Source organism: Notolabrus celidotus, chromosome 13 (assembly GCF_009762535.1).
Source record: "Notolabrus celidotus isolate fNotCel1 chromosome 13, fNotCel1.pri, whole genome shotgun sequence".
Lineage (NCBI taxonomy): Eukaryota > Metazoa > Chordata > Actinopteri > Labriformes > Labridae > Notolabrus > Notolabrus celidotus.
In genome coordinates this window covers 2,405,492-2,429,603 of record NC_048284.1, presented here as the reverse complement: position 1 = coordinate 2,429,603, position 24,112 = coordinate 2,405,492, and the positions used below count along the sequence as shown (strand labels likewise).

At 41.1% G+C, this 24,112-nt stretch overlaps 1 protein-coding gene and 2 long non-coding RNA genes across 3 annotated transcripts; 1 reads left to right on the top strand and 2 right to left on the bottom strand.

Annotated features, from left to right (window-relative positions):
* Nucleotides 1-205: 205 nt before the first annotated feature.
* LOC117824563 lies at nucleotides 206-3,872 on the bottom strand. Its single transcript, XM_034700096.1, has 6 exons — nucleotides 3,723-3,872; nucleotides 2,627-2,950; nucleotides 2,461-2,486; nucleotides 1,991-2,047; nucleotides 515-583; nucleotides 206-349 (listed from the first exon to the last, which is right to left on the bottom strand). Exons 1-6 carry the CDS (start codon nucleotides 3,778-3,780, stop codon nucleotides 206-208), a joined length of 678 nt encoding a protein of 225 aa, XP_034555987.1. The 5' UTR covers nucleotides 3,781-3,872.
* Nucleotides 3,873-19,340: 15,468 nt separating this feature from the next.
* On the top strand, nucleotides 19,341-20,169 carry LOC117823891. The gene is made up of 3 exons (XR_004633510.1): nucleotides 19,341-19,434; nucleotides 19,525-19,553; nucleotides 19,756-20,169. It is a non-coding gene; the product is annotated as an uncharacterized LOC117823891 (long non-coding RNA).
* A 1,310-nt stretch (nucleotides 20,170-21,479) lies between these two features.
* LOC117823890 lies at nucleotides 21,480-23,041 on the bottom strand. Its single transcript, XR_004633509.1, has 4 exons — nucleotides 22,943-23,041; nucleotides 22,826-22,854; nucleotides 21,697-21,765; nucleotides 21,480-21,532 (listed from the first exon to the last, which is right to left on the bottom strand). It is a non-coding gene; the product is annotated as an uncharacterized LOC117823890 (long non-coding RNA).
* Nucleotides 23,042-24,112: the final 1,071 nt, after the last annotated feature.

Genomic DNA, 24,112 nt, shown 5'->3' with positions numbered 1-24,112 from the left:
CAAACGAGCACATGAGGAATACAGCTGAACACTCGCACATTTAAATACCTGCAGCAAATATGATGGTATATGAAGCTCATAAGCTCAGATAATACTGGACTGTTGTGCTGCTGGTGAACCTACAACATCATCCTGAAAGAACCAACAACAGCATCCTGCAGGATCAGGTCTCAGTATGAAGGAGCTGTTATCACAAGCTGTAGCTTCACTTTGGACTCTTCTTTTTGTTGATGGTGGCATAGAGGCTGCTGGGATCAGCAGCAGGAGAAGAGGAAGAAGAGGCTTTTACAGTGGCGTAGGTCACTGCTCCTTCCTCATCATCATCACCATCATTAGCTTTACCCCGAGCCTGAAAAAGAAGGTCTGAATTAAAGGACTTTAAATGACCCCTTTGCTGCGTCTGACTTCAAACTCCTCCACAGATTTTCTGACTCTGATATTTTCTTTTTCAGGTGCACTGAGGAAGTTTGAAGGACATAAATCAGCCATGTCACATCACTTTAATAGAGCTCACCTGAGCTTTCCTCTTCTTCTTCTTGGCGTATCTGATGGAAGCGTAGGAAACTCCCTCTTCAGGATCCGTCTGCACAGAAGACAACAAACAACAAAACAGCTGCTCACAAACATTTAGAATAACTTCACTTTTCATCAGAAGCAACATTTTAAACTCTCTGACTTCTGTCATGTTGTAGTGAGACAGGTTGATGTGTCAGACCAGACTAATCTATTTCATGTCATTCACCCTGAATGCATCGTTTACAGTGTGTCTTTCATGGAGTAATTCTCTGTTGATAATGTGCACTTGTAGTTGTTTGTGAGGTTTCACAGTCAGTAATAAAAGAGAGAAGAACCTGGATGGTTATTTAGATCTGTGTATTTGAGTTTGATTGCTCTGTGATCTGTTGGTAATGCCTCAGAGATCCAGTAGGGGGAGCGCGCTCTGCTTCCTCACTCAATATAGACGAGTGAAGACGAGAGCAACACGTGTGGTTTCCCTCCTTCTTATCTCAACACTTCTCTGCTTTAAGGAACAGAAACTTTGAATGATCTCTGAAATGTTGTGAGGTCGTCTTTGATGGTTGGTTGATCTCTGACTTCTGGTTTCACACACCGCTGTGTGATACGTTTCTGGTGTGGTCAAGTTTCTTCATCTCACTTCTCTTTTTGTTTGTTCTCACACTCTGAAGACTGTACGCACTCTGCTGCTCACCACACTATTCTCAGGAGATGATGACATTCACGCCTGTAGCACTGATGCTTATTCATAGCTTTCCCGCCTCTGACAAGGCAAACAGCCAATCACAGTTTAGCACTTAGGGACAGCCAATCAGATTTGTACCGGTGTCCATCCCGCCTCTCTGGACACGGCTCTGACTACTGAATCATTCAAACTTGAGATGCGTTCAAGTGCAACACGGATGAACAGTCTCTGGATGAGTGCAGTCATGTAAAGTTTGATGACATCAGAGAGGAGCTGATGAAATCCTCTCATCAGTACAGAGGGTGAATCTAATGTTGATGATGAGCTGAGCTAAGCTGAGCTATGAGCTCCTGAAGCCGCTGAGTTTTAACACCACACAGTTCATCTCATCTTTTCTCAGCTAGAGAATCAAAATGTTAAATAAATCAGTTTTTCAACTCACGGCATCGTCGTTCCTCTGAGTTTCATTTCCTGAAAAGACAGGAAAAAAAAGAGGCGGAGCTTCAGCTTCAAATCAGGAAATAAAAAATGATGATAAAAGATTCACGTGTGCTCTCACCTTTGGTTCTATTGCGTCTGATGACGATCACAACCATGACAAGAAGCGCCGTTAAAAGCATCACAGCCACGGTGACGTACAACCACCTGAGATCTGGAGTTGAGACTTTATCATTTCCATCCGAAGGTTTGTTTTCAGACGCTGGTGTGGTCTCTGTTGTCAGTTTGTCTTCAGTTGGTCTTGGAGCAATTGTTGGCATTACCATTGTTGTTGTTGTTGTTGTTGGTGGTAGTGGTGGTAGTGGTGGTGGTGGTGGTGGTGGTGGTAGTGGTGGTGGTGGTGGTGGTGGTGGTGTTGTTGTTGTTGTTGTTGTTGTTGGTGGTTTCCTGTTGTAGTTGTCCTCACCTGAATGAACAAACACAACTCACCAAGCTTTAAATCCATCAAATCAACAACATTTTGAGGTAACTGTTCATGTCAGTTAAAGTGACTTTAAACAGATCAAGATATTCTCACCTGGTTTCTCACCTGAGGGCTGAAGTCTGAAGGGAAACAGCCGCTCTTTGTTACCTGCAGTCACTTCACACTGCAGTGAGTCATGACTTGATTTGTACATGTGGTGATCAGACTGAAAGGTCACATCAGTGTAGCAGAAACGCTGTGATGTCATCACACTTTGATCCACATCTCTACCCTCAAACAGCCACTTCACTCCGAGTGGACACGGTCCATATGTCCTCACAGAGCAGCGTAATGTCACCTGATCACCGTGCTTTGTTTCAGTCACTGGTGAAGATGGAGATATTGTCAGAGAGACAAAAAGAGTCAAATGAAGTTGAGCACTGTGATCATAATTATTGTAATGTTTCAGTATACCGTTTGAACGAGACAGTTTGAGCTGAAAACATGACGATAGAAATACTCACTGCTCAGAAGAGACAGATCAACAACAGCATCAGATTCTGGTATTACTCCTGGTGGGTACTGTCGACAGACATATTGTCCAACATCCTCCTCTGTGACCTTGTTTATAACCAGAGAACAGTCCTCTGTAACGCTCAGTCTGCCTGATTTAGCTCCAATGTATTCTCTGATCCTCCCATGTGTGACCAGCTCTACTGCTGCTGAGTATCCTACACCTACGAAGGTCCAGGTAGTGTAATTACACTCAGGTTGATTCTTTATCAGATTCTCACAAGACAAAGTGACGTCCTCTCCAACTCTGCCAGTTTTATCTTCAGCTGCTGCTGCTGAGAAAATGAGAAACAAATGATGAAAATTAAAGTGAAATGTAAAAATTCTGTTATGTTCACAGTCAGTGTGATATGAATCCTTCATCCTGGAGCTCATAAACTCATTGCAGTGGTGTACTCAGGGGGGGGATGGGCACTTACGTCCCAAAGAAACCACGCTAAAGTCCCTCTTTTGGATTAGATAAAATATTACAAATTGTCTCCTCTGGAGCCTTTCCTTGCAAAACACATCAAAAAGTGCCCTCAGGATTCATTTCTATTGAACTTAATGCGGAAAATACTCAGTCAATAAACGGTTAAAAGTTCACTCTGGGTTCCTCTTTGTTGGATTGAATTCACAGAAGTTCCCTTCATATGCCCCACCAGTGAATTAATGTAAAAAGTGCCCTCTGGAAGCCCTTGTAGTTAATTTAGTAATATAATCAATAATATATCAGACTATAACAAGAATTTTGTGTTTTCATTATTCGATTTCCACCCTAACTGGTCACAAAGATATTCACAGCGATGCAGGATTAAGTGTTACTTCCTCAAATTGTTCTGAGCCAGGACCTCCAGACCCCCCTCTTGTTACCGCTGCATCAGTTCATTTAAATTCACTCTAAACTGAGAACCAGGATTTTAGGAGCAGGTACCCGTCTTTTTTTTCCACCCCTGCCCCTCAAACAGCCTGAGTACACCGCTAACTCATGGAGTTAGAGACAAACAACAGATTGACAAAGTAAGTTACAAAGCACCTTCAATGATGATGTGATATAAATATTCTCACCTGTGAACTGAAGCAGTGCTGTTAGAAATAAAGAGATCTGAATCCATCTGAACTCCATGATCCTGATCCTCCGTCTCTCTTCTTCTCCTCTCTCTTCTTCTCACACTAATAACTGTCTGAGTTCATGAACACGTCCTTATTTAGAGAGAGGCTGAATCTACTTCCCTCTTTTTGTATGAAGTCACTTCCTCATTGTGACTTTGAGTCTGAGTGAAACTTCACTTCTAAGAATTCATCAAAGTAGTTCAGTCAGAAACGATGAAGACTCCTTTGTTTTAAATGTAGTTTATTCTGATCCACAGTGACTGACAGTGATCATAAAGTGATGATCATGAAGGATGCAGTGTTGACCACAGAGTGTTGCTGTAGTCTCTGAAAGTTTCACGAGATCTCACGAATGAGAGTTGTGTGTTGTTGAGGTTGTGATCATCATTAACATGTCCTCCTGGTTGACTCCTGACGTTCATGTTTTTAAATGTGAAGTTGAACATTCATCATGACTCCAAATCAATAAAACTACAAACTAAAAGACGTCTGTAGTTCAAACCTTCTGCAGCTTTAGGACAGAGTCGCTTTTTACCTCCTGAGAGGAAGAAGAGGAGGACAGAGGAAGCTGAAGGTGTGAAGATTGTTAGTTTAGATAAGCGTGTGAAAAGTGCTGCTTCTTTTCTTTAGATGACGTTTGTGAGAAAACAGAGGATTTATAGAGAAGTGTGACAGAATACAAACCCCTCACCCTCCAGATATAAACTTTGAATGTCTGTAGTGTGAGAGATTAAAGATAAGATGATACTTTGGTGGTCTGAGATCTTTTGGTTCCTCCCTGTTGATCTTTTCTCAGGACTAAAGGGGAAGTATTTTGTGAGAATTTGGGTATAACAGCATCGGCTCGGCTCTGTTGAAATTCACTTTGACCACTTGAAGGTTTTTGGTCAGTTAGACTTGTTGCAATTTTCCAAGAATCACCGGCTTAATGTGGTGGAGAGGTTTATGTGTCCCAGTGAGCCCGGCAGCTATGTTGTCAGGGCATCAGCTCCTGGTAGGGTCTCCCTAGTCAAATTGGTCTTGGGGGAGGGTCCAGTCTAAGAGCGATTCACTTGGCATACACCTGATGGCTTGGCTTCACTCCATGGGGCCCAGTTGGGCTCAGCCCGAAAAGACAACACAGAGTCGCCACCTTGTGGGCCCACTACTCACAGGGCTAGGCATGGGGGTTGGGTGCATAGGAGGCAAGGTGCCAGCTCAGGTATTATACATAGGCATGCTAATCCCTGGCAGCATAGACTGGTTGTTGGAAGGTGGAAAAACACTAGAGAACATGAAGAACACTGGAAGATGCAGACAAGACTCAGAGAATTTACATTCAATGAATTGACAACGGGAATAGGGAAATGGAGAAACTAAATACACACAGGGTAATTAACACAGATGTGAAAAAAGACGGTGAAAGCAATGTGTGTAATCAGAAAGGAGGGAAGCACAAGAGGGCAGGAAGTAAAACTAAGCTTTCAGCAGGATCTATGAGATACCATCACCAGTTTGGACGCAGGCACTTGGGTCGCCATTTGAGGCACAGGCACTGGGGTCGCATTTCTGGCAACAAACACAGGAACTGATGGTTGCATGCCCTCTGGGTGTAGGCACAAGAACTGTTGCCAGCAGTGCCTCCTGTTGAGGCCACGGGAATTGGTCCATGAGATCTCCAGGTGTGGCGACAGGAACTGATTTTGAACAGGACTGATGTTCTTAGTGTCTCAGGGGAGAAGGCACAGGAACTGGTGTCAGTAAGGCCTCTCAGGGAGGAACAGGAACTAGTGTCGGCAGGGCTTCAGAGCAAGGAACAGGTGTGGCAGGGCCTCTGACTGTTGAAGTGGTGACGGCAGGGCTTTCAAGCAAGGAACAGGAAATAGTGTTTACAGATCATCCAGGGACAGGTACAGAAACTAGTGTCAGCATGGCTTTCGAAAACAGGCATACGGACTGGTGTTTGCAGGGCAACCAGGCACAGGACCTGGTGTTGGAAGGGCCTCTGATTACAGGCACAGAAATGGGTGTTTGCAAGGCCTCCAGGCACTGGCACAGAAGCTCTTGTTGGCATGGCTCTCAGGAAAATGCATAGAAACTGGTGTTTGCTGGGCCTCCAGGAAAAAGGCACAGAATCTGGTGTCAGCATGGCCGCCGGGCACAGGAACAGGAACTTGTTCTTGCGGGGGCCCTGGGCATAGGCATGGAAACTGGTGTCCGCAGGGCCTCCTAGTGAGGAACAGGTGTTGTTGAGCTGTAGAAAACTATGTGCCATCCAACATTTGATATCTTTGAGACAGAAGCAGGTATATCTGTGTGTAATCTGCATAACAATGGAGTGATAGATTGTGATGTCGAATGATAATACCAAGTGGGAGCATATAAATAGAGAATAAAAATGGAAATAAATAGAGAAATGCACCCAAAGGGATCTCAGAAGTGTTTGATGCATGTGACCTCATTGTCTTTGTGATGCTGAAACTCTGTCAAAGTGTTTGTTGCAACAAGTCTGACTGACCAAAAACCTTCAAGTGGTCAAAGGGAATTTCAACAGAGCTGAGCTGATGCTGTTGTACCCACATTCTCACAGAAGACTTCCCCTTCAGTTCTACGAAGAAGACCAATGGGGAGGAACCAACAGATCTCAGACCACCAAAGTATCATCTCTTCTGCGTTCTTTCTCACAGCGGTCATCCAGAGATATTTTATCTTCTGTCTCTAAAGCTTCACTTTGAACCTTGAGTGTCAAAGACACACTTGAAGAATTATTTAAAAGGCTTATTATCCTCCCTACATGCTGATCCCAGTTTGACCTTCATCAGTCTGCTGAGACCTCTGACATCTTTACTGATCTCTGCTTCTCATCGCCCTGATCATCACATTATGATCACTGTCAGTCACTGTGGATCAGAATAAACAACATTTAAAACTGTACATTAAAAAGGACTGTACATAGTTGTTGACAGTTTTTACTTAACTTTGAAAATAGTTTGAGGTTAAGATTTTACTTAGAATTCAAAGTCACAATGAGGAAGTGACGTTGTACAAAAAGAGGGAAGTAGATTCAGCCTCTCTGTAAATAAGGACGCGTTCATGAACTCAGACAGTTATTAGTGTGAGAAGAAGAGAGAGGAGAAGAAGAGAGACGGAGGATCAGGATCATGGAGTTCAAATGGATTCAGATCTCTTTATTTCTAACAGCACTGCTTCAGTTCACAGGTGAGAATATTTATATCACATCATCATTGAAGGTGCTTTGTAACTTACTTTGTCAAACTGTCGTTTGTCTTTAACACGATGAGTTCATGAGCTCTCGTAAATCCAGGATAAAGAATTCAGATCACACTGACTGTGAACATAACAGAATTTTTACATTTCACTTTATTTTTCATCATTTTTTTCTCATTTTCTCAGCAGCAGCAGATGAAGTTAAAACTGTCAGAGTTGGAGTGGACGTCACTTTGTCTTGTGAGAATCTGATAAAGAATCAGCTGAAGTGTAGTTACACTACCTGGATCTTCGTAGGTGTAGGATACTCAGCAGTAGTAGAGCTGGTCAAACTCGGGCAGATCAGTGAGAGCATTGGAGCTAAATCAGTCAGACTGAGCGTTACAGAGGACTGTTCTCTGGTTATAAAGAAGATCACAGAGGAGGATGTTGGTCGTTATGACTGTCTTCAGTACCCACCTGAAGGAAGACAAGAACTTGATGCTGGTGTTCATCTGTCTGTTCTGAGCAGTGAGTATTTCTATCGTCATGTATTCAGCTCAAACTGTCTCGTTCAAACAGTATACTGAAACATTACAATAATTATGATCACAGTGCTCAACTTCATTTGACTCTTTTTGTCTCTCTGACAATATCTCCAATCTTCAGTGTGATGACATTTTGAATGGGCGACGTTCGTAAAGTTGTGCACACCGACAATAACAGCAACATTTCTCCACAATTATCTCCTAAACGTCATAAAAATTGTGTGAATTTCTAAAAGACACTTTTATCTCTCTTAGAGCAATATTTGTGATCTTTTTCACTTAAATGTTGTCATGACAAACATATTTAAGTTTAAATCACTTTTCAATCTAAATGCTAAATATGAATATAAATGTTAAATATAAATGTTGATTCTAAATATTTAGCTAATATGCAAATTCACACTGCCGCCTAGTGGAAGTACCAAAATAAAAGCTTGATAAAGTGATACAGATATCATAACCATAGACTGTCAGAGCTGACTCCTACAGGTTGCTAGCTGGACTGCCAGCCATCCATAATGTGGACCTATTTAGCAGGAAACATTTAGAAGGCAGGTTTGGAGGCCCTTAAGAGATTTCACAATGCTCAGAAAGTACTGTCCCGGTCTATGGTACCAACAAGCGAAGTTTGCTAAGTTGGTGTCGCTTTATTCAGCTTTTATTTATATAATATTTTGGATCGCAGAGTGACATTAAACATTTAGATTTATCATTCAGAATTAACGTTGAACACTTCAATTTGTATTTAACATTTAGAGTTATATTTACCTTTTCGATTTAACATTTATATTCATATTACTGTATATTACAATACATATTATACTTGTTACTAATTGTTACTTTATAGGCTCCTGTTTGCTTTATATTTTTTTTGCATTGTCTACTTTGCTACTGTGACACTTGAATCTCCCCGTTGTGGGACGAGTAAAGGACTATCTTATCTTATCTTATATTAAGCACTTTGATTTAACAGTGATTTTAGCATTTAACATATTTGTCACAACAAAATTAAACGTGACAAAGAACACAAATTTTATTCAAAAAAATTTACTTTTAAAAATGAACACTTTATTTTTACGGTAATTTAAGCACAAAATGTGGAGAATTTTTGATGTTATTTTCAGTGAGTACAACTTTACAAATGGGGCCCCATAATTTTGGTCCTTTGGCCGTCTTCAAGATCATCACAGACTGATATGATTTCATTTGTATGTTGCCTAACTAAATCAACAACAGCTCCAAGACCAAGTAAAGACGGACTGATGGCAGAGACCACACCAGCGTCTGCAAACAAACCATCAGATGTGAGAGGTACAGACTCAACTCTTTTTATTATTGTCTTTTAAAAATGTTGTGGTAATCCAGTTGTTGCGATATTTTCGACTGAAGTGTTCAACCTTACCAGAATGGCTCGACATGTGTTGTGTCTTTAAAGTTTTGCAGATACTTTTCTTCATAGACATTTTCTTCCTGTCCGTTCAGGTTGTTCTGGTCTGGACTTCATCATGTTGTCTCTGCGTGTGGCTGAACTGGTCCTCATCACTCTGCTCACTGTTCTTCTCTTCAGAGCTCGAGGTGAGAACATTCAGACCAACATTAGTTCACACTGATTTTCACCAACCTGTTGTTTGGAGCTGAAATGTTTCTCTGTGCTTTATTTTCCAGGGAACCAGAGACCTCCTGATGATATCACTGTGAGTGTGAAATCAAAGCTCATGTGAACCATGTGTTTGAATCAAAACTGGATCTGAATGATGAGGGACATCAGATCAGTGGAGATGATTAGAAACAGCTGATGCTAACTGTTAGTGTTAGTCTCTAGATGAGATTAGACTGCTCAGGTTTCAAAGTCAACATTTGTTTCTTCTGTTTGAACTCTGCTGTTGTTTTTGACAGGTGCGTTATGATGGAGATGACGACACAGTGAACTATGAGAACGCTGGAGAGCCTTCTGCTTCAGTCAGACTCCACTGATCAACATCTTCCACGCCTTCAATTTACCAGACCAATGAGTCCACTGCTCTTAAACTCTGTTACAGCTTTTTACTGCACATACAAACACAAACCCTGATTTCAGTTTAAGGTGTTTAGTAAAGACTTGATTAATGTAAATTGAACAAATCAACTGCTTTTTTTAGCCAAATGTTAAAGTTTAGTTTTTATATAAATAATATAATGATATTTGTTTGAGTTGACAGCACTTGGTGGACCGTGTTTCCCTTCTGTTGTCATGTCTTCTGGGCGGAGTCATGAGTGTATAATGTTACCAATAAATGATACGAGTGTCAAAATAAAGAGCTTATATTATATAAACTTTATTGAGAAACACATTTATATATATATATATAAGTATATAAGTACAAAATGCAACTTAGCTTTTTAATGATACATTCTCTTCAAAAGGTTTCAAACAAAAACATTACTTATCACAAATATTTCTCAGGTTGTATCAGACCAACACTAAGACAAGTTTAATCACAAAAGTCAGACAAACTGAGAATTAAGACAAATAAAAGAAATAAAGCATGATAACAGGGATGCATTATATACAGTATGTCTGTTTGATAAACGGGAATATTTTAATTAGGGCCCGAGCACGGACAAGGTCGGCGAAGGCCTTATTGGAATGCTGTTGATTTCTTACTTTCACACCGAATTGCCTTTTTGGAACCTTCAACATGCCTCAAAATTCACCAAACTTGACACACTCATCAGGCCTGGTGAAAAATGTGATATTCTTTTGGTCCCGTGTAAAAAGTCCCAAAAATGGCTCAATAGCGCCACCTTCAATTTTTCACATTTCAAAAGGCCAGCCCCTCAACACGGTTCAACCTACATGCATGAAGTTTTTTTTACCATATCTATCAGGCCAAGACCTACAAAAAAGCCTCTTTACTTCATGTTGAAATCCCAACAGGAAGTCAGCCATCTTTTTTAGGAAATTTTTGAGTTCATTTTGGCAATCTGCCAAAAACTTTAAACCTTAATAACTCTTACATACAGTGTTGGATCAGGACCAAATTGGTCATGCATGATAAGTTTGCCAGTCTGAGCGCATGTGTATGCTAATATTCAACTATATCTTATAGCGCCCCCTACTGGCTAGAGGAAATGATATGTTTTCTTTGTGATGTGTAGCTCCTCCTATTTTGAAGATTTATTTTTCATAGGGGAGGGGAAGCTTTCTTTACATCCTAGAAAAAACAGAATAAACTGAGCAGAGGTCTCGATGTTAAAACGCCCGCAGATCAAACGACAATGAAAGAAGACAAACGAACACATGAGGAATACAGCTGAACACTCGCACATTTAAATACCTGCAGCAAATATGATGGTATATGAAGCTCATAAGCTCAGATAATACTGGACTGTTGTGCTGCTGGTGAACCTACAACATCATCCTGAAAGAACCAACAACAGCATCCTGCAGGATCAGGTCTCAGTATGAAGGAGCTGTTATCAGGAGCTGTAGCTTCACTTTGGACTCCTTTCTTTGTTGATGGTGGCATAGAGGCTGCTGGGATCAGCAGCAGGAGAAGAGGAAGAAGAGGCTTTTACAGTGGCGTAGGTCACTGCTCCGTCCTCATCATCACCATCATCAACTTTACCCCGAGCCTGAAAAAGAAGGTCTGAATTAAAGGACTTTAAATGACCCCTTTGCTGCGTCTGACTTCAAACTCCTCCACAGATTTTCTGACTCTGATATTTTCTTTTTGAGGTGCACTGAGGAAGTTTGAAGGACATAAACAGCCATGTCACATCACTTTAATAGAGCTCACCTGAGCTTTCCTCTTCTTCTTCTTGGCATATCTGATGGAAGCGTAGGAAACTCCCTCTTCAGGATCCGTCTGCACAGAAGACAACAAACAACAAAACAGCTGCTCACAAACATTTAGAATAACTTCACTTTTTATCAGAAGCAACATTTTAAACTCTCTGACTTCTGTCATGTTGTAGTGAGACAGGTTGATGTGTCAGACCAGACTAATCTATTTCATGTCATTCACCCTGAATGCATCGTTTACAGTGTGTCTTTCATGGAGTAATTCTCTGTTGGTAATGTGCACTTGTAGTTGTTTGTGAGGTTTCACAGTCAGTAATAAAAGAGAGAAGAACCTGAATGGTTATTTAGATCTGTGTATTTGAGTTTGATTGCTCTGTGATCTGTTGGTAATGCCTCAGAGATCCAGTAGGGGGATCGCGCTCTGCTTCCTCACTCAATACAGACGAGTGAAGAGAAGAGCAACACGTGTGGTTTCCCTCCTTCTTATCTCAACACTTCTCCGCTTTAAGGAACAGAAACTTTGAATGATCTCTGAAATGTTGTGAGGTCATCTTTGATGGTTGGTTGATCTCTGACTTCTGGTTTCTCACACCGCTGTGTGATACGTTTCTGGTGTGGTCAAGTTTCTTCATCTCACTTCTCTTTTTGTTTGTTCTCACACTCTGAAGACTGTACACATTCTGCTGCTCACCACACTATTCTCAGGAGATGATGACATTCACGCCTGTAGCACTGATGCTTATTCATAGCTTTCGCGCCTCTGACAAGGCAAACAGCCAATCACAGTTTAGCACTGTCGGACAGCCAATCAGATTTGTACCGGTGTCCATCCCGCCTCTCTGGACACGGCTCTGACTATTAAATCATTCAAACTTGAGATGCGTTCAAGTGCAACACGGATGAACAGTCTCTGGATGAGTGCAGTCATGTAAAGTTTGATGACATCAGAGAGGAGCTGATGAAATCCTCTCATCAGTACAGAGGGTGAATCTAATGTTGATGATGAGCTGAGCTAAGCTGAGCTATGAGCTCCTGAAGCCGCTGAGTTTTAACACCACACAGTTCATCTCATCTTTTCTCAGCTAGAGAATCAAAATGTTAAATAAAGCAGTTTTTCAACTCACAGCGTCGTCGTTCCTCAGAGTCTCATTTCCTGAAAAGACAGGGAAAAAAAGAGGCGGAGCTTCAGCTTCAAATCAGGAAATAAAAAATGATGATAAAAGATTCACGTGTGCTCTCACCTTTGGTTCTCTTGCGTCTGATGACGATCACAACCATGACAAGAAGCGCCGTTAAAAGCATCACAGCCACGGTGACGTACAACCACCTGAGATCTGGAGTTGAGACTTTATCATTTCCATCCGAAGGTTTGTTTTCAGACGCTGGTGTGGTCTCTGTTGTCAGTTTGTCTTCAGTTGGTCTTAGAGCTGTTGTTGGCATTACCATTGTTGTTGTTGTTGTTGTTGTTGTTGTTGTTGGTGGTGGTGGTGGTGGTGGTGGTGGTGTTGGTGTTGGTGGTGGTTTCCTGTTGTAGTTGCCCTCACCTGAATGAACAAACACAACTCACCAAGCTTTAAATCCATCAAATCAACAACATTTTGAGGTAACTGTTCATGTCAGTTAAAGTGGCTTTAAACAGATCAAGATATTCTCACCTGGTTTCTCACCTGAGAGCTGAAGGCTGAAGAGAAACGGCTTCTCGTTGTTACCTGTAGTCACTTCACACTGCCATGAGTCAGGTCTTGATTTGTACATGTGGTGATCAGACTGAAAGGTCACATCAGTGTAGCAGAGACGCTGTGATGTCATCACACTTTGATCCACCTCTCTACCCTCAAACAGCCACTTCACTCTGAGTGTACACTGTCCATATGTCTTCACAAAGCAGCGTAATGTCACCTGATCACCGTTCTTTGTTTCAGTCACTGGTGAAGATGGAGATATTGTCAGAGAGACAAAAAGAGTCAAATGAAGTTGAGCACTGTGATCATAATTATTGTAATGTTTCAGTATACTGTTTGAACGAGACAGTTTGAGCTGAAAACATGACGATAGAAATACTCACTGTTCAGAAGAGACAGAAAAACAACAGCATCAGGTCCTTGTTTTCCTCCTGGTGGGTACTGTTGACAGACATAACGACCAACATCCTCCTCTGTGACCTTCTTTATAGCCAGAGAACAGTCCTCTGTAACGCTCAGTCTGCTTGATTTAACTGCAGTGTTTTCGCCAATAATTCCGAGTGTGACCAGCTCTACTAGTGCTGTGTATCCGACACCTGCAAAAGCCCAGGTAGTGTAACTACACTCAGGTTGATTCTTTATCACATTCTCACAAGACAAAGTGACGTCCTCTCCAACTCTGACAGTTTTAACTTCAGCTGCTGCTGCTGAGAAAATGGGAAAAAATGATGAAAATTTAAGTGAAATTTCAAAATTCTGTTATGTTCACAGTCAGTGTGATATGAATTATTTATCCTGGAGCTCATAAACTCTTTGCAGTGGCACGTTCAGGAGGGGGGGCACTCACATTCGAAATAAACTGTGCTAAAGTTCCCGCTTTAAACTAGATAAAACTTTACAAATATTTTTCTCTGGAGTTTTTCCCTGTAAAACACATTAAAAGTGCCCTCTGGATTCATTTCTATTGAATGTAATTTGGAAAAATACTCCTGGAGGCCTTACAGTCAACAAAGGGTTTTTTCAACCCCTGCCCCTCAAACAGCCTGAGTACACTGCTAACTCATGGTGTTAGAGACAAACAACAGACTGACAAAGTAAGTTACAAAGCACCTTCAATGATGATTTGATATAAATATTCTCACCTGTGAACTGAAGCAGTGCTGTTAGAAATAAAGAGATCTGAATCCATCTGAACTCCATGATCCTGATCCTCCGTCTCTCTTCTTCTCCTCTCTCTTCTTCTCACACTAATAACTGTCTGAGTTCCTGAACGCGTCCTAATTTAGAGAGAGGCTGAATCTACTTCCTTCTTTTTGTATGAAGTCACTTCCTCAAAGTGACTTTGAGTCTGAGTGAAACTTCACTTCTAAGAATTCATCAAAGTAGTTCAGTCAGAATCGATGAAGACTCCTTTGTTTTAAATGTAGTTTATTCTGATCCACAGTGACTGACAGTGATCATAAAGTGATGATCATGAAGGATGCAGTGACAAGAAAAGTATATTAATAACCGTGCAGACGGTTGTGTTCACTGTGTTGACCACAGAGTGTTGCTGTAGTCTCTGAAAGTCTCACGAGATCTCAGGAATGAGAGTTGTGTGTTGTTGAGGTTGTGATCATCATTAACATGTCCTCCTGGTTGACTCCTGACGTTCATGTTTTTAAATGTGAAGGTGAACATTCATCATGACTCCCAATCAATAAAACTACAGATTAAAAGTCATCTGTAGTTCAAACCGTCTGCAGCTTTAGGACAGAGTCGCTTTTTACCTCCTGAGAGGAAGAAGAGGAGGACAGAGGACAGAGGACAGAGGAAGCTGAAGGTGTGAAGATTGTTAGTTTAGATAAGCGTGTGAAAAGTGCTGCTTCTTTTCTTTAGATGACGTTGGTGAGAAATCAGAGGATTTATAGAGAAGTGTGACAGAAAACAAACCCCTCACCCTCCAGATATAAACTTTGAATGTCTGTAGTGTGAGAGATTAAAGATAAGATGATACTTTGGTGGTCTGAGATCTGTTGGTTCCTCCCTGTTGATCTTTTCTCAGGACTAAAGGGGAAGTATTTTGTGAGAATTTGGGTACAACAGCATCGGCTCGGCTCTGTTGAAATTCACTTTGACCACTTGAAGGTTTTTGGTCAGTTAGACTTGTTGCAATTGTCCAAGAATCACCGCCTTAATGTGGTGGAGAGGTTTATGTGTCCCAGTGAGCCCGGCAGCTATGTTGTCAGGGCATCAGCTCCTGGTAGGGTCTCCCTAGTCAAATTGGTCTTGGGGGAGGGTCCAGACTAAGAGCGATTCACTTGGCATACACCTGATGGCTTGGCTTCACTCCATGGGGCCCAGTTGGGCTCAGCCCGAAAAGACAACACGGAGTCGCCACCTTGTGGGCCCACTACTCACAGGGCTAGGCATGGGGGTTGGGTGCATAGGAGGCAAGGTGCCAGCTCAGGTATTATACATAGGCATGCTAATCCCTGGCAGCATAGACTGGTTGTTGGAAGGTGGAAAAACACTAGAGAACATGAAGAACACTGGAAGATGCAGACAAGACTCAGAGAATTTACATTCAATGAATTGACAACGGGAATAGGGAAATGGAGAAACTAAATACACACAGGGTAATTAACACAGATGTGAAAAAAGACGGTGAAAGCAATGTGTGTAATCAGAAAGGAGGGAAGCACAAGAGGGCAGGAAGTAAAACTAAGCTTTCAGCAGGATCTATGAGATACCATCACCAGTTTGGACGCAGGCACTTGGGTCGCCATTTGAGGCACAGGCACTGGGGTCGCATTTCTGGCAACAAACACAGGAACTGATGGTTGCATGCCCTCTGGGTGTAGGCACAAGAACTGTTGCCAGCAGTGCCTCCTGTTGAGGCCACGGGAATTGGTCCATGAGATCTCCAGGTGTGGCGACAGGAACTGATTTTGAACAGGACTGATGTTCTTAGTGTCTCAGGGGAGAAGGCACAGGAACTGGTGTCAGTAAGGCCTCTCAGGGAGGAACAGGAACTAGTGTCGGCAGGGCTTCAGAGCAAGGAACAGGTGTGGCAGGGCCTCTGACTGTTGAACTGGTGACGGCAGGGCTTTCAAGCAAGGAACAGGAAATAGTGTTTACAGATCATCCAGGGACAGGTACAGAAACTAGTGTCAGCATGGCTTTCGAAAACAGGCATACGGACTGGTGTTTGCAGGGCAACCAGGCACAGGACCTGGTGTTGGAAGGGCCTCTGATTACAGGCACAGAAACTGGTGTTTGCTGGGCCTCCAGGAAAAAGGCACAGAATCTGGTGTCAGCATGGCCCCCGGGCACAGGAACAGGAACTTGTTCTTGCGGGGGCCCTGGGCATAGGCATGGAAACTGGTGTCCGCAGGGCCTCCTAGTGAGGAACAGGTGTTGTTGAGCTGTAGAAAACTATGTGCCATCCAACATTTGATATCTTTGAGACAGAAGCAGGTATATCAGTGTGTAATCTGCATAACAATGGAGTGATAGATTGTGATGTCGAATGATAATACCAAGTGGGAGCATATAAATAGAGAATAAAAGTGGAAATAAATAGAGAAATGCACCCAAAGGGATCTCAGAAGTGTTTGATGCATGTGACCTCATTGTCTTTGTGATGCTGAAACTCTGTCAAAGTGTTTGTTGCAACAAGTCTGACTGACCAAAAACCTTCAAGTGGTCAAAGTGAATTTCAACAGAGCTGAGCTGATGCTGTTGTACCCACATTCTCACAGAAGACTTCCCCTTCAGTTCTACGAAGAAGACCAATGGGGAGGAACCAACAGATCTCAGACCACCAAAGTATCATCTCTTCTGCGTTCTTTCTCACAGCGGCCATCCAGAGATATTTTATCTTCTGTCTCTTAAGCTTCACTTTGAACCTTGAGTGTCAAAGACACACTTGAAGAATTATTTAAAAGGCTTATTATCCTCCCTACATGCTGATCCCAGTTTGACCTTCATCAGTCTGCTGAGACCTCTGACATCTTTACTGATCTCTGCTTCTCATCGGCCTGATCATCACATTATGATCACTGTCAGTCACTGTGGATCAGAATAAACAACATTTAAAACTGTACATTAAAAAGGACTGTACATAGTTGTTGACAGTTTTTACTTAACTTTGAAAATAGTTTGAGGTTAAGATTTTACTTAGAATTCAAAGTCACAATGAGGAAGTGACGTTGTACAAAAAGAGGGAAGTAGATTCAGCCTCTCTCTAAATAAGGACGCGTTCATGAACTCAGACAGTTATTAGTGAGAGAAGAAGAGAGAGGAGAAGAAGAGAGACGGAGGATCAGGATCATGGAGTTCAGATGGATTCAGATCTCTTTATTTCTAACAGCACTGCTTCAGTTCACAGGTGAGAATATTTATATCACATCATCATTGAAGGTGCTTTGTAACTTACTTTGTCAATCTGTTGTTTGTCTCTAACACCATGAGTTCATGAGCTCTCGTAAATCCAGGATAAAGAATTCAGATCACACTGACTGTGAACATAACAGAGTTTTTACATTTCACTTTATTTTTCATCATTTTTTTCTCATTTTCTCAGCAGCAGCAGAAGAAGTTAAAACTGTCAGAGTTGGAGAGGACATCACTTTGTTTTGTGAGAATGTGATAAAGAATCAGCTGAAGTGTAGTTACACTACCTGGATCTTCGTAGGTGTAGGATACTCAGCAGTAGTAGAGCTGGTCAAACTCGGGCAGATCAGTGAGAGCATTGGAGCTAAATCAGTCAGACTAAGCGTTACAGAGAACTGTTCTCTGGTTATAAAGAAGGTCACAGAGGAGGATGTTGGTCGTTATGACTGTCTTCAGTACCCACCTGAAGGAAGACAAGAACTTGATGCTGTTGTTCATCTGTCTGTTCTGAGCAGTGAGTATTTCTGTCATCATGTTTTCAGCTCAAACTGTCTCGTTCAAACAGTATACTGAAACATTACAATAATTATGATCACAGTGCTCAACTTCATTTGACTCTTTTTGTCTCTCTTACAATATCTCCAATCTTCAGTGTGATGACATTTTGAATGGGCGACGTTCGTAAAGTTGTGCACACTGACAATAACAGCAACATTTCTCCACAATTATCTCCTAAACGTCATAAAAATTGTGTGAATTTCTAAAAGACACTTTTATCTCTCTTAGAGCAATATTTGTGATCTTTTTCACTTAAATGTTGTCATGACAAACATATTTAAGTTTAAATCACTTTTCAATCTAAATGCTAAATATGAATATAAATGTTAAATATAAATGTTGATTCTAAATATTTAGCTAATATGCGAATTCACACTGCCGCCTAGTGGAAGTACCAAAGTAAAAGCTTGATAAAGTGATACAGATATCATAACCATAGACTGTCAGAGCTGACTCCTACAGGTTGCTAGCTGGACTGCCAGCCATCCATAATGTGGACCTATTTAGCAGGAAACATTTAGAAGGCAGGTTTGGAGGCCCTTAAGAGATTTCACAATGCTCAGAAAGTACTATCCCGGTCTATGGTACCAACAAGCAAAGTTTGCTAAGTTGGTGTCGCTTTATTCAGCTTTTATTTATATAATATTTTGGATCGCAGATTGACATTAAACATTTAGATTTATCATTTAGAATTAACATTGAACACTTCAATTTGTATTTAACATTTAGAGTTATATTTACCTTTTCGATTTAACATTTATATTCATATTACTGTATATTACAATACATATTATACTTGTTACTAATTGTTACTTTATAGGCTCCTGTTTGCTTTATATTTTTTTTGCATTGTCTACTTTGCTACTGTGACACTTGAATCTCCCCGTTGTGGGACGAGTAAAGGACTATCTTATCTTATCTTATATTAAGCACTTTGATTTAACAGTGATTTTAGCTCAACATATTTGTCACGACAAAATTAAACGTGACAAAGAACACAAATTTTATTCTAAAAAATGTACTTTTAAAAATGAACACTTTATTTTTACGGTAATTTAAGCACAAAATGTGGAGAATTTTTGATGTTATTTTCAGTGAGTACAACTTTACAAATGGGGCCCCATAATTTTGGTCCTTTGGCCGTCTTCAAGATCATCACAGACTGATATGATTAAATTTGTATGTTCCCTAACTAAATCAACAACAGCTCCAAGACCAAGTAAAGACGGACTGACAGCAGAGACCATACAAGCGTCTGCAAACAAACCTTCAGATGAGAGAGGTACAGGCTCAACACTTTTTATCATGTTGTGGTAATCCAGTTGTTGTGATAATTTGGACTGAAGTGTTCAACCTTAACAGAATGGCTCGACATGTGTTGTGTCTTTAAAGTTTTGCAGATACTTTTCTTCATAGACATTTTCTTCCTGTCCGTTCAGGTTGTTCTGTCCTGGACTTCATCATGTTGTCTCTGCGTGTGGCTGAACTGGTCCTCATCACTCTGCTCACTGTTCTTCTCTTCAGAGCTCGAGGTGAGAACATTCAGACCAACATTAGTTCACACTGATTTTCACCAACCTGTTGTTTGGAGCTGAAATGTTTCTCTGTGCTTTATTTTCCAGGGAACCAGAGACCTCCTGAGGATATCACTGTGAGTGTGAAATCAAAGCTCATGTGAACCATGTGTTTGAATCAAAACTGGATCTGAATGATGAGGGACATCAGATCAGTGGAGATGATTAGAAACAGCTGATGCTAACTGTTAGTGTTAGTCTCTAGATGAGATTAGACTGCTCAGGTTTCAAAGTCAACATTTGTTTCTTCTGTTTGAACTCTGCTGTTGTTTTTGACAGGTGCGTTATGATGGAGATGACGACACAGTGAACTATGAGAACGCTGGAGAGCCTTCTGCATCAGTCAGACTCCACTGATCAACATCTTCCACGCCTTCAATTTACCAGACCAATGAGTCCACTGCTCTTAAACTTTGTTACAGCTTTTTACTGCACATACAAACACAAACCCTGATTTCAGTTTAAGGTGTTTAGTAAAGACTTGATTAATGTAAATTGAACAAATCAACTGCTTTTTTTAGCCAAATATTAAAGTTCAGTTTTTATATAAATAATATAATGATATTTGTTTGAGTTGACAGCACTTTGTTTTTTGAATAGATAATTTTTTGCGTTGTTTGGTGGACCGTGTTTCCCTTCTGTTGTCATATCTTCTGGGCGGAGTCATGAGTGTATAATGTTACCAATAAATGATACGAGTGTCAAAATAAAGAGCTTATATTATATAAACTTTATTGAGAAACACATTTATATATATATATATATATATATATATATATATATATATATAAGTATATAAGTACAAAATGCAACTTAGCTTTTTAATGATACATTCTCTTCAAAAGGTTTCAAACAAAAACATTACTTATCACAAATATTTCTCAGGTTGTATCAGACCAACACTAAGACAAGTTTAATCACAAAAGTCAGACAAACTGAGAATTAAGACAAATAAAAGAAATAAAGCATGATAACAGGGATGCATTATATACAGTATGTCTGTTTGATGAACAGGAATATTTTAATTAGGGCCTGAGTACGGACAAGGTCGGCGAAGGCCTTATTGGAATGTTGTTGGTTTCTTATTTTCACACTGAATTGCCTTTTTGGAACCTTCAACATGCCCCAAAATTCACCAAACTTGACACACTCATCAGGCCTGGTGAAAAATGTGATATTCTTTTGGTCCCGTGTAAAAAGTCCCAAAAATGGCTCAATAGCGCCACCTTCAGTTTTTCACATTTCAAAAGGCCAGCCCCTCAACACGGTTCAACCTACATGCATGAAGTTTTTTTTATTATATCTATCAGGCCAAGACCTACAAAAAAGCCTCTTAACGTTATGTTGAAATCCCAACAGGAAGTCTGCCATCTTTTATAGGAAATTTTTGAGTTCATTTTGGCAATCTGCCAAAAATTCTAAACCTTAATAACTCTTACATACAGTGTTGGATCAGGACCAAATTGGTCATGCATGATAAGCGTGCCAGTCTGAACGCATGTGTATGCTAATATTCAACTATATCTTATAGCGCCCCCTACTGGCAAAAGGAAATCATGTGTTTTCTTTGTGATGTATAGCTCCTCCTGATTTGAAGATTTATATTTCATAGGGGAGGGGAAGCTTTCTTTACATCCTAGAAAACACAGAATAAACTGAGCAGAGGTCTCGATGTTAAAGCGACTGCTGATCAAATGACAAGAAAGAAGACAAACAAACACACGAGGAATACAGCTGAACACTCGCACATTTAAATACCTGCAGCAAATATGATGGTATATGAAGCTCATAAGCTCAGATAATACTGGACTGTTGTGCTGCTGGTGAACCTACAACATCATCCTGAAAGAACCAACAACAGCATCCTGCAGGATCAGGTCTCAGTATGAAGGAGCTGTTATCAGGAGCTGTAGCTTCACTTTGGACTCCTTTCTTTGTTGATGGTGGCATAGAGGCTGCTGGGATCAGCAGCAGGAGAAGAGGAAGAAGAGGCTTTTACAGTTGCGTAGGTCACTGCTCCGTCCTCATCATCACCATCATCAACTTTACCCCGAGCCTGAAAAAGAAGGTCTGAATTAAAGGACTTTAAATGACCCCTTTGCTGCGTCTGACTTCAAACTCCTCCACAGATTTTCTGACTCTGATATTTTCTTTTTCAGGTGCACTGAGGAAGTTTGAAGGACATAAACAGCCATGTCACATCACTTTAATAGAGCTCACCTGAGCTTTCCTCTTCTCCTTCTTGGCGTATCTGATGGAAGCGTAGGAAACTCCCTCTTCAGGATCCGTCTGCACAGAAGACAACAAACAACAAAACAGCTGCTCACAAACATTTAGAATAACTTCACTTTTTATCAGAAGCAACATTTTAAACTCTCTGACTTCTGTCATGTTGTAGTGAGACAGGTTGATGTGTCAGACCAGACTAATCTATTTCATGTCATTCACCCTGAATGCATCGTTTACAGTGTGTCTTTCATGGAGTAATTCTCTGTTGGTAATGTGCACTTGTAGTTGTTTGTGAGGTTTCACAGTCAGTAATAAAAGAGAGAAGAACCTGGATGGTTAATTAGATCTGTGTATTTGAGTTTGATTGCTCTGTGATCTGTTGGTAATGCCTCAGAGATCCAGTAGGGGGAGCGCGCCCTGCTTCCTCAGTCAATACAGACGAGTGAAGACGAGAGCAACACTTCTGGTTTCCCTCCTTCTTATCTCAACACCTCTCCGCTTTAAGGAACAGAAACTTTGAATGATCTCTGAAATGTTGTGAGGTCGTCTTTGATGGTTGGTTGATCTCTGACTTCTGGTTTCACACACCGCTGTGTGATACGTTTCTGGTGTGGTCAAGTTTCTTCATCTCACTTCTCTTTTTGTTTGTTCTCACACTCTGAAGACTGTACACACTCTGCTGCTCACCACACTATTCTCAGGAGATGATGACATTCACGCCTGTAGCACTGATGCTTATTCATAGCTTTCCCGCCTCTGACAAGGCAAACAGCCAATCACAGTTTAGCACTTTGGGACAGCCAATCAGATTTGTACCGGTGTCCATCCCGCCTCTCTGGACACGGCTCTGACTATTGAATCATTCAAACTTGAGATCCGTTCAAGTGCAACACGGATGAACAGTCTCTGGATGAGTGCAGTCATGTAAAGTTTGATGACATCAGAGAGGAGCTGATGAAATCCTCTCATCAGTACAGAGGGTGAATCTAATGTTGATGATGAGCTGAGCTAAGCTGAGCTATGAGCTCCTGAAGCCGCTGAGTTTTAACACCACACAGTTCATCTCATCTTTTCTCAGCTAGAGAATCAAAATGTTAAATAAAGCAGTTTTTCAACTCACAGCGTCGTCGTTCCTCTGAGTTTCGTTCCCTGAAAAGACAAAAAAAAAGTGGCGGAGCTTCAGCTTCAAAATCAGGAAATAAAAGCTTGATGATAAAAGATTCATGTGTGCTCTCACCTTTGGTTCTCTTGCGTCTGATGACGATCACAACGACGACAAGAAGCGCCGTTAAAAGCATCACAGGCACGGTGACGTACAACCACCTGAGATCTGGAGTTGAGTCAGTACTATTATCCGTCTGACGTTCTGTTTCATGTCAGTTAAAGTGACTTTAAACAGATCAAGATATTCTCACCTGGTTTCTCACCTGAGGGCTGAAGGCTGAAGGGAAAAAGCTGCACTTTGTTACCTGCAGTCACCTCACACTGCAGTGAGTCATGTTCTGATTTGTACATGTGGTGATCAGACTGAAAGGTCAGAGAGGTGTAGCAGAGACGATGTGATGTCCCCTCACTTTGATGAGGATTATCCACATCTCTACCCTCAAACAGCCACTTCACTCCGAGTGAACACTGTTCAGATGTCCTCACAGAGCAGTTTAATGTCACCTGTTCACCCTCCTTTGTTTCAGTCACTGGTGAAGATGGAGATATTGTCAGAGAGACAAAAAGAGTCAAATGAAGTTGAGCACTGTGATCATAATTATTGTAATGTTTCAGTATACTGTTTGAACGAGACAGTTTGAGCTGAAAACATGACGATAGAAATACTCACTGTTCAGAAGAGAAAGATAAACAACAGCATCAGGTTCTTGTTTTTCTTTGGTTGGGTACTGAAGACAGTCATAACGACCAACATCCTCCTCTGTGACCTTCTGTATAACCAGAGAACAGTCCTCTGTAACGCTCAGTCTGCCTGATTTAGCTCCAATGTTTTCCTTTATTTTCCCATGTGCAACCAGCTCTACTGCTGCTGAGTATCCTACACCTGTGGAGAGCCAGGTAGTGTAATTACACTCAGGTTGATTCTTTATTAGATTCTCACAAGACAAAGTGACGTCCTCTCCAACTCTAACAGTTTTAACTTCAGCTGCTGCTGCTGAGAAAATGAGAAACAAATGATGAAAATTAAAGTGAAATGTAAAAATTCTGTTATGTTCACAGTCAGTGTGATATGAATCCTTCATCCTGGAGCTCATAAACTCATTGCAGTGGTGTACTCAGGGGGGGGATGGGCACTTACGTCCCAAAGAAACCACGCTCCCTCTTTTGGATTAGATAAAATATTACAAATTGTCTCCTCTGGAGCCTTTCCTTGCAAAACACATCAAAAAGTGCCCTCAGGATT

Coding starts and splice junctions, on each gene's coding strand:
- LOC117824563 (XM_034700096.1), bottom strand. CDS start 3,780: ATGGAGTTCAGATGGATTCAGATCTCTTTATTTCTAACAGCACTGCTT. Junction 2,487..2,626: donor TGATCTGTCTCTTCTGAGCA/GTGAGTATTTCT, acceptor CATCTTCACCAG/TGACTGAAACAAAGCACGGT. Junction 350..514: donor AGAAGAAGAGGAAAGCTCAG/GTGAGCTCTATT, acceptor CTTCTTTTTCAG/GCTCGGGGTAAAGCTAATGA.